The 10,507-nt window shown below is 39.2% G+C and overlaps 1 protein-coding gene across 1 annotated transcript in view; it reads left to right on the top strand.

Annotated features, from left to right (window-relative positions):
- The window catches only part of NPTN (neuroplastin), a 33,906-nt gene that overhangs the window by 976 nt on the left and 22,423 nt on the right, over positions 1–10,507 (top strand). The window contains exons 2-3 of the mRNA XM_010571592.1: positions 5,019–5,187; positions 9,622–9,716. Of these exons, the coding sequence (XP_010569894.1) occupies positions 5,019–5,187; positions 9,622–9,716 (264 nt within the window). The remainder of the gene's footprint in view (positions 1–5,018; positions 5,188–9,621; positions 9,717–10,507) is intronic.

Raw genomic sequence — 10,507 nt, 5'->3', positions numbered from 1 at the left:
GTTTTTTTCACCCACACGGGAAAGGGGGGGGGGGGGGGGAGAATATCCTCCCCCAGTGTTGAACTAATAACTTTAGCTAAATGACTTTCATCTGAGAATGCAACTTTTGGCAGCAGCAAAGCTTTCAGAAGCAGAGAATATGGTTGACCCAGAATTGCTTTTTGTTCTTTTTTGTTACAAGGCTTTTCTGCATTCAGCTTGCTTTTAAAGCAGTCCCAAATGAGTTTGGAAATTTATATCATCAGAGTCAGTAGAGAACCACCGTGTTTCATTTTGTGTAAGATGCAAAACTCTTGAATTTGCTAGCAAGATGAAGCAAATGTCGAATGAGTTATAGGTCGAGTGAATTAAATCTGCAACATGAGCCTGCTGCATGGAGGTACTGAACTTGCTTTCTCAGTGCTTTCTCAGTGACCTAAGGTGGCAAAGAATAGAGCACAGGTGTTGTCTAGCACAGAGCACAATAGCGTAAATAAACCTTTTCTGTACCACTTTGAGTTTTGTCTGGGTACAAAAATGTCAAACTCTGTAATTATGTCACAGTTATGGTTTTGGATACCTTTTAAAAAACAAGCAAACAAAAAAAAAAACAAACCAAAACTCTCCCTAAAGTTTGGTGCTGCAGTTGGCACTGCTGGATCAGAGACCTTCCCTCTGGAAAATGGAAACAACATCGATATATGTGGAAAAATAGACAGTGAAGCCAGTGATGTGGATTGACTTGAAAACTTAAGTGGCATTGGGTCATTCAGCTCAAACCTGCTCAGCTTTCAGTTCTAATGCTTGATTTCTCCTTTGTCCTTTGAGGTCCCAAAGGACTCAGATGGGTACATTGCTTGCATCACCTACCACAGCAAGAGCCATGTAACTTTAGGAAATGATACTACCTTAAGACAAAGCTAAAAAAATTTGTCTTCTAGGAAGTAATGTCTCCTGCAAATGTTCCTCTGCCCCTGTTGAGACCTTTAGTTTTTCTTGAGTGTGGCAAGTCTGTGGTGGTCCTGTGTTCCTCTCTTTGTGTCCAGTCAGTTTTAGTAACCTACAGAGGGAGAAAATCCTTTTCATATGAAAAGTCACCATTTGGGAATGAATTGTTGTGAAAATGTCTCCATATGGAAAGTGGGTTTTTCTTCTCTCAGGCCATTGATACTAACCTGCTCCAGGGACTGAAGTTTAACCTTTCGTCTTCCTCCCCAGTTAACATTGTCTTGTTGCATCTGGTGCTACTTATTCTGGAGTGTGTGTATTGTGACTTCATTGCTAAGTGCCTTGTGCCTGGGATAATTCTTCTGCTTTTGTGTTTTACTCATGGTGTGGGGAAACGTTGAACCAAATACTTTAATGCTTTTACACTGTAATATTGTGTATGTTAAGAGATCTGACCAGCTACTGCTTGGGAAACAGACCACTTGGACATCAAACTCCTGTGTGACCATGCTGGAAACGGAGATAAGGGGGGAGGCAGGTTTCTAAGCTGTCCCTGGAAGGTGGAGACCATCTTATCTGAAACTGCCCAAAATGTCTCAGTTGCTGTACTGTGTGTGTGAACACAATTTGTCTTTGAAATGGGCATTTCCTGACTAAACAGTGTTGGAGTTTCCAGCTAATGGTGGACATTTTGCTGCTGGCCTTATTTGACATCAACATCACTGAAAGGAAACATCAAATGTATCAAAAGAGCACAACCTCTTTCACTGTCCTTTAAATCACATCTTGTCTCAAATACCAGAACTTGAATGCAGAGAGTTAAAGTGCAACTTGATTTTTAAAAGTTAGCATCCAAGAACTAGCATCTGGCTTCTATCTTATTCCTAATTTGGATAAAGAATTTCACTTACTGATGGTAGGGGTTTTTTTTGGTTGGTTGGTTGGTTTTTTAACTTTACAACCTGCTCTTACATAAAATGGGCAGTTTAAGTGATATTTAAAAAAAGACTCTTCAGCATCTTGCTCTTTCAAGTGGACATCCTTCTTTGGATGTCGATGTCCCAGTAGTATTCCATTTGCAGTTTGTCTTCTAGAATTAAATCATGCTAGGACTGCCTGATTGCTGCTTTTTTTTTAATGAACTAAAGTAACATAAATGCAGGTAAAAGATGTAAATGAGACTGCAGTTGCCTTTAATTTCCTTACCCTAAAACTTAAAAAGTTGCAAGTCAGAAACAAAAGGCCCCAGCAAACTCCAGCAAAGCAAGCTTGAGACAGCTGTAAATATACTCTGGACATCGCAGCTTAGCAGAGATGTAGGTAGGAATAGGTATGAATTGGCAGAAGTAGTCATTGGAGCTCCAGGCAGGTTTTTCTTCTATGTTCTGGTTCATCAGTGGTAGAGGCTGAAGAGTCCATTATCAACAGAATATGAAAGCCAGAAGATTACCACTGTCAAAAGCCTTCTGGATTAAGTCTTGTAACTTTCCAGTTTCTCTAGGCACTTGATTCAGATTTTTTTTTTTTTTCTGACTTTTTCCTGTTGCTAGCATTTGTGTAATGCTTTCTGATGGTAGCATTCCGTATGTATGCTTTCCGTTTCCAGGATTGCTGCAGGCTGATCAGCACTTTAGGTTGTGTCTCAGCACAGCACAGACAGCATCAGCATCTGTTGTAACCATGCTCGCTAGATGCATTGCAGTCTGTTACAGCGGCCTGAAGCCTGTCCTGCCAGCATCCTCCTCCTGAAAGGAAACCACTGCATTTATTTTGCAGGCTACAGACTTGAAGACACTGCTTTCATCATCAAAGAAAAACGTTTAAAACAAAACCCAGTATGATCAGTGAATTCTACCAAAAGTTATTTCTCTAGATAAGTGTTCTGACACTGAATCACTATTCCAAATACATTACTAAAAATATTTCCAGAGCTCTGTTAGTGTTTTTTCTGAGAATGGACGCAAGCTTTTTGTTGGGTATGGAGAAGCATTTAGGGCAGTCCAGTAATGGTATGGCTTAATTTAACAAAACAATTTTGTGCCCCATAGGATCCAAACAGATCTTTGCATGGTTAAAATTCCCAGTATGGGAACAATGAGGCAGAAACACAGTTGAAAATGTGTGATAATAGCAAAGTGTCTATGAGAAGTGTCAAAAACCACTCCATTGCTACAGTTATCTGCATTTTTCTGCAGTTAAATGATAGTCCTACTTTTAAATAGCTGTGAGAAGAAGCTATGTAGCCAGCCTGCTGAAGAAAGGGGGAAAGGATATACAGGAGTCAAACGGCTTTGGCAGGTTATTAGTAGGTAGATAATTTTTCTCCCTGCCTCTCTGGGCAATAATCTAAGTACTGTACTATTGGATAGGTGAATGTTTTATGTGATGAAAAATGCAGTGTTTCTGACGGTACTGGTATTTTCCACTTCCCCTCGTTCTGTTTCATAATTTGTGTTCCAAGTGCTTTGCAGATGAATATCCAAAAGACTGCATGGATGTGACTAAATTTATATTCCAAATATGTTACCACAAGGCATAACAAAATTTACAGAATTAAAAATACATTGCTGACTTGCAAAAATCATTAAGACATTCATTACTGACCGACTTCCTCACCCTTCTGCCATTTGCTGCCAACGAGAATGCAGAGGAGGCAGCCCTTGCATTCAGAGAGGTTGGCGCTGCAGGAATGTGGTCGCTGAAAAGAGCAGCTGGCGACAGCTACCTCCTTGGAATTCATTTCACCCTTTAAAGTAAGGAAATACATCAGAGAGAGGACACACAGCAGCATTTACATGGTAGAGACTGCTATAGCAGTGGTCTTTAGTTCAAGCTGTAACTATAGCCAATACTGAATCTAGATATTTTTGGAAGACAAATAGCAAGAATTCTTAAATTTCCTTTAAGCTCTGTCATCCTGTGTTAGGGGTTTGGTTTGGGTTTTGGGGTTTTTTTTTTTGGTTGGTGGTTTTTTTTGTTTTGTTTTGTTTTGTGGTTTTTTGGGGTTTTTTTTACATAATACTTGAAACCAGCTGTGAGCCATGAGACCTTCAAGAGAAAGGTCTTTTTTCCAAGTTTGGGAAGAAGCATGTCTCCAACTATTCTAAAAATTCATCAGCCTTATTTATTGGAGAGTAATATCTGTCTGCATTATCTTAAGAAAACGTGGTTATCAAATGTAAGGACAGTGCCCTCATACTAATCTTCTCACTACTGAAAGGCTTTCCCCTAAAAAACGTGAATTTGATGTTACCATCAAATGTAATGTAAAACAGCCTGGGTTCAGTTCGTGATGCAACCAGCAGAGTGTGTAACTCTTGTGGTCTGTTTATGCAATGAGACTCAGGTTTTTTTTTTCCCCTTCATAAATGTTTATGATTAAGGTTACTTTAGAAATGAAATTGTTCCCGACTCTTAACATGGTGTATATTCTTACTTTTTATTGTTAAACATTAAGGGCTGCTTTCAGCCATTCTTCATCAGACTTGTGCCTTATTCACACTGGGCGCTTGCTTGAATTTCAGACATCAGAAAAGTCGTGCTATTTGAAATATCTTGTGTGCACAGGATGTTTTTCCTTAGGTAGACATTAGTCTTTTTGCAGGGGGATGTCCAGAAATACTATTCAGAAGACTGTCTAATTTTGAGGGTTATTCTGTATAGAAAATGGGTTTGTTTTAAACCTCAAAGTAAGTAGAGGAACCAAGTAATAGCCAGAAAGAAGTTGCTTCCAGCAGCTGAGACCAGCTGATCTCTTATGTGTAGTCACAGGACAAGTGTTTTCCCATGTTATGGTCAGTAGTGTGTAAAAAATGATTAATGGTGTTACACAGAAATCTGTAGTGATATTAAATATTAAGGTAAACAATCTAAACAAACTTCTTTTTTCCATATAGGGGTGCTGATCTATAAGGTGTTGCCTTCACTAGTGGTCAGCTGTTTTCTTGTGACTTTCTTGATGTCTCCCAAATTAGTGCAATGGCATTCCTTGTGTAGTCTTTTTCCCTTCCCAATTTCCCTTTGAATTTTAGATTAGTGTGGCACAATTGCCAGTGAAGATTTGTTGCTATTTAATGTGTCCTTTGTTTCAGAGCCCAGGATCAATGCCAGCGAGGATGTAGTCATTCATCTGTATGGTCCAGCTGTCACATTGCAGTGTAACCTCACCACAAGTCCCAGCCCCCTTTCTGCCAGTTACTGGGTGAAGAACGGAGAGGAGATCCCTGGTACTAGAAAATCTTCAAACACTACAGAATACAAGTAAGTCTCTTTAGAATAACCTCCATGTTACACTGGAGAACAGCAAGCCTGGTAGACATATGGCTTTGGAATAGATGATGGGAAGTTGGGACTCCAAGGTCCCTGGTTCAGCTTCACAGTGGTCAGACAAATTGAGTCGATCTGCATAAGAGGCTCCACAAAAAGTACATCTGTGAATAGTGTTAGAAGAACAATTCTGGAAAAATTGCTGTCTACAGCTGTCCCAGTTAGCTCATGTAAACAAAATATCAACAAAAACATACCGTAAACTTCTCTTTTCAATCTAAACTCATTTAGTTCTTTTCTAGAGTATACATAATGTGTGGACATAGGCACAGGCATATAGTCTAGTTTTCTTTTCCTCTGAGTATCTTGTGCAGTCTTAGTCTTGCTTATGTCTACATGAAGATGGATCTGCAGCTGTGCATTTTTAGTGTGCAGGGAAATGCAGCACATAAATCACTGCTGAAATAAGCTGTTTTAGTAATTTTCTGGACTTGGGAGATGAAAGATGGTGTTGTCCGAGTTGTGACTGATGAGTTGTCAGACCACTACTATGAAATGATACCAAATCTTGATTAAACCAGTACAGCTGTATCACTTGTGCTTCTTATTTGTCAGCACATCCACATTTTCAGCTTTAATCTGTTCCATGTGGACATGCTCTGGCTTTGTTTCTACCTTCCATCTAAGGGTGTGAAGGAGAACAGAACATGTACAGCCACCTCTTTTGTTTCACTGTAGCTTGCATCGAGCAGAAATCATTTGAGGGTTTCTGTATTCCTGAAATGGGGCTTTCTTGCCCTGGAGTTGATGACAGCATATGAAGCTTGCTCAGTGATGCTATCAGAGATCTGTTTTGTATGTGTAATTTTCTTGCCTTTTTTTTTTTTCCCCTTCCATTTTCTTCTCTTGATGCCACCATGGATAGCAAATAGAACTTTCTGTTCAGTGTTAAGCTAGGATGAAGATCACTTAAGGAGTGTCTTAACCACTGGTGGTAACTTACTCTTTGGCGACATGAGACCACTTCAGACCCTCTTACTCAGCTGTTATGTCAGAAAGAGGTGGTTATGTCTGGGCAAGGCCCACTGTATTATAGTACATCTTGTTTACTGTGCCTTGTCTGTACTAAAGCAAGGAAACGTGTCTACATGCTGAACTGGCTTTTCTGTCTCTAGCAGAGTACTGTGGGTTCTTTACCATGCTGATGTTGCTTACTGGCACAGGATTAAGAAATAGTCAAGGCTTTCAGTGCCTTAGCAAAGCATCCTTTCATCCACAGGATTATGGAAGTTGTGTTTGATTCTGATAAAGATGTGTTCAAGTTTTTCCTTTTGTTTTCCACTTTAGCTCACTTTGCATCATCTATTCAGCTTTGCAGTTAAAAAAAAAAAGTCTCATTTAGTTCCATAATTACATCCTGTTATTTCCTCAGTACAATGTTTAACACTGGGCCTTAGTTTTAAAGGCTCTGCTTTCTTATCTGGCAAGTAACTTGATGAACAGTCTTGTTCAAAAGCATGAGCTTGAGTGCTACTAAAGGTACATTGCATCAAGGTTACTGAAATTTGCACATTATTATTCAGGAAACTAAGTATCAAGGCTGACTTCTCTAATCTGTTCCAAGCTAGGGTGGATTTTTCCTTTCAAATTTCTCAGTAAAGGAAGAATTAAACTTGCCTTCAGTTTTAATGTCCTGGAGAAGGAGGAAGTAAGGTGGGCAGACTGTAAGACAGTCACTTTGTTCCCAGTGCATGAAGGGTTGGGAGAGCATGCTGCAATCACAGGACAGCTTGACAATTTGGGAAAATTTGCATTTGCAATGTAGACCTCAAATTCCTGCTCATTTATAAGCTGCTTTGTTGTATGTTGTGGTTTCAGGCTTTCTGTGGCATTTCTTCATTGCATGTGGTCACACTGCATTTGATTTGTTCCTTAACTTCTAGCTTGATTTGGTTACTTTTCTTTTTTTGATCCAGAAATACCAAATTCATGCAAGCATCGTCAACATAGTTACAGTTAAAAGAGGTTATTTAACTTCAGCTTTTTTTTTACATGATTGATTAGTCTTTTGCATTCTACTTATTTTTCTTAAAAAATATTTCAGGTTCTTGGTGTTTCAGTCATTAAGATGTGTTGTTTCACTATGAAATGTAGTTAGTGCATTGAAGTTCAGTGTTGTTTACCATTCAGAAAGCTTCAGAACTTGTAAGTTAAACTACGTATCTTAAAAATCCTGCATCATACAACATTAGAAATTGAACACATCTTTCAGAATTCTTCATTCAAACTTGATGTAGCTGCTCTTGCTGGTAGGCAGCTATAGTCAGAAAGCTCACAGTTAAGTACAGCTTTTTAGTTCACCATTTTAATTAAAAATGAGGAAGAATTATTTGTAGTGTATTCTTTTACAAGCAGAAAGTACCTGGAAGTGGTTCTGGCCATCCTGTGCTTTCATTCTGGAGACCTGTTCCCTTGTCTATGTTCATAGTTTGGAGGAGAAAAGTAGTGATTTCTTTTCAAATTCCTCATCAGTTAATTCAGAGTTAAGTAGCAGGTTACTGAGCTAAATTGAAGAAAATGGTTTTTTGGGTGGTTTTGCATCTGCTGAAAAGTCTACACCTACAAAAAGCTGGGCTTTTCCTAAAACCACAGGACTGAGGGAAGTTGTTGGCTAAGCAAACTTGTTTCAGGTGCTTGTTTGTCTATAAAACTTTGCAGCTATATCAACTTACACTTGCTTTAATGGTTTACAGTAATAATACTCTAGTAGAGGCTACCATAGTTTCACACTTTAAAAAGAAGCTTATGTAGAACTGAAAGAATACAATGTCTTACTCCCCTCCCCCCTGCTTTAAGCATTGACTGTAGTGGATAAAAAGCAGTGGTCAGACTATGATTATTTAATTATTAAGGTCCTAAATGCTATTACAGAAAGCCAGGTATTTTTCTCTGCCTTCCCTCACTATTGCAGTGTTGTAGGATAGCTTAGTAATGGAAATAGTTGGGTGGAGTTGCCCCATTGCAGCTGGGTGAGGACTGCACCTTTTTCCAGCAACGTTGGCAGGCACTAATGTTCAGGGTTGCTGTGTACTTTCTAAGGATACTGTACCTGCCTACAGTTTAAACACAGTTACCGCTTTGATGTTTCATACTAAATGATCATTCTTTCTGTCATTAAGATAATTTTTAACTCTGTGAAAAGTGGTAATATTGTTGTTTATCTGAAAGACATATCAACTTTATAACTAACTTCAAAGTTTCACTGGCGACTCTGTAACGTAAGTGCTGTAAACACAGTGAAGACTTGAGTGAAAGTATTGTGTTAAACTGAGCAGCTTTTTCCACCTGTCTATGCAGTTTCCATGTGTAATTAAATTATTTTATTACAATGCTCTTCTGCAGGGTTTCTGTTCATCTCTATGCTATTTACTTAATGTGTTTTAAAAAATTAATAATTAAAAAAGAGAGCCAAGAAGCCTTTCAGTAACGGGAGAGAGAGGTGGGGAGAACTCTGCCTTATTCTGTGCTGTGTGGAGATGTAAACTGCATCACATCATTGTATGCGTCTGTAGTCTAAGATGTCTTTTGTAGGTAAATCTGAAGAACATATGCATAGAGCTTTTAAGTCATTTGTATCCGAAAGCTTTTCAAAGGACAGCAAAAGCTGGTGGACTTGAAGTTAGCACCATTTTGAGTGTAAATTCATCTTGATTTTTTTTTTTTTTTTTTTGCATTTGTTGCACCTCTGATTTTCTTCTGGCTGGCTTGCATCTGTTTTTTCCTCTACTAGTTGTTATTGTATTGGTCTTTCCTAATTTTAAGTGGCAGTGGGTTCCTGTGTGGTGCCTTCCTTCATGAGTTGACCAGCTTTTGCAGTTTTTCCGGATCCATTCTGAGTCAGAGAAAACTATTAATGGACCAGTTTCATTTTGGTTATGAAAAAAAAAGAAAATGGCTTATGAGATGACAGTGTAAGCCTTGATTGTATTTGTACTCTGTCGCTTTCCAGTTGTCCACATATGATTTTTTTCAATGCAGGTAGTACATACAAATCGCATTTCTCCCTCAATGGAGGTGATACCTGCCTAATAGGCTAGTGACTTGAGGATGACTTGTATCAAGCTAACTGTAGTGCATAATTAACAGGTGTCAGGCTCCTTCTTTGCTTTTCAGTTAAATGCAGCTTTTCCAGCTAAATTGATACTGACTTTCCAGACTAGAGCTCACCCTTTTTCTGGGCAAACAACATCCTTTATTTCAAGTATGTACGTCTGTACAACATCCCTTGAATTAACAAGTAATAGCTGTGAAATTCAGTTAAAAGATTGAAGTGGAGGGTGGGAGGGGAGGAATAAATTCCTAGCCTGCTCATTTTTGGTTGCTAACACAGTACTTAACATGGCTCATGTGTTCTCTCCCTGTCTGCAGGATTTTGAAGCCCAGAGCAGAAGAGTCAGGGGAATACTTGTGCGTGTTTGTGTTTTCAAACTCTCCTATAGCCAACGCCACTATAGAAGTGAGAGGTACTCTTGTTTTGTTTTGTTTTGTTTCCTCTCCCTGAAAGTGAAGTGCTTTCACTGCCTCTGCCATCTCGCTCGGTGTCCGTACAAGAGAGCTAACTCAGGAGGCCTTTCCTCATTATATAGAGCCTGTGTCCAATCCTTGGTTACAATTTCAAGGGGAAGTCTTGCACACAGTCATAGGGCTGAGATCCCACAGATATGGGAATATCACCATTGCATTTGTGGTCCACACAAGGGATACTACAACACCTTCTAGCACGCACTTCTGCACTCCTTTGGTAAATCTGGATATCACAAGAGAGTGTGCCTGTCCAGCAGGATCAAGGTTGCTGTAGAATACATCTGTGCTCATGCAAAGACAGCTGTGGATTCCTCCCTGTTTCACAGTAAATGAGGCCATCTGAATGTTTTCAATGTACTTTGAATTTGTCTGTTCTGAATAGGAAAAAAAGAAGAACGAGTATCTTGCATGTGGCATCTTGGAACTGTTTTTTGTCTGCAGAGACTATTTCAGTTGCTGGGAAAGCCTGGGTTCTGGTTAGGACAGGTGCCCTGTACTAGGTTGGGGTTTTCTATTTTCATGCACCTTTTTCTGTCTTGTGCACGTTAGTAGTCTTCTGACATCTTTAGGACCCTAAAATAGTGGATAGGAACTGCAAAATGTGAAAGGTTTCCAGAGTTTTACTGTAATTGTTGAACAAAAGAACAGTGTTTCTGTTAGACATAAAACATAGAGGTAACATAGAGATGGTGGTGTCTTATACAGTGCTAAACTGCTGCCACAATACAGT

The sequence above is a fragment of the Haliaeetus leucocephalus genome, unplaced genomic scaffold, assembly GCF_000737465.1.
Source record: "Haliaeetus leucocephalus isolate CR32 unplaced genomic scaffold, Haliaeetus_leucocephalus-4.0 Scaffold339, whole genome shotgun sequence".
Taxonomy (NCBI): Eukaryota; Metazoa; Chordata; class Aves; order Accipitriformes; family Accipitridae; genus Haliaeetus; species Haliaeetus leucocephalus.
Note: the sequence above shows the minus strand (reverse complement) of the source record. Positions and strands in the feature narration are given on the sequence as shown.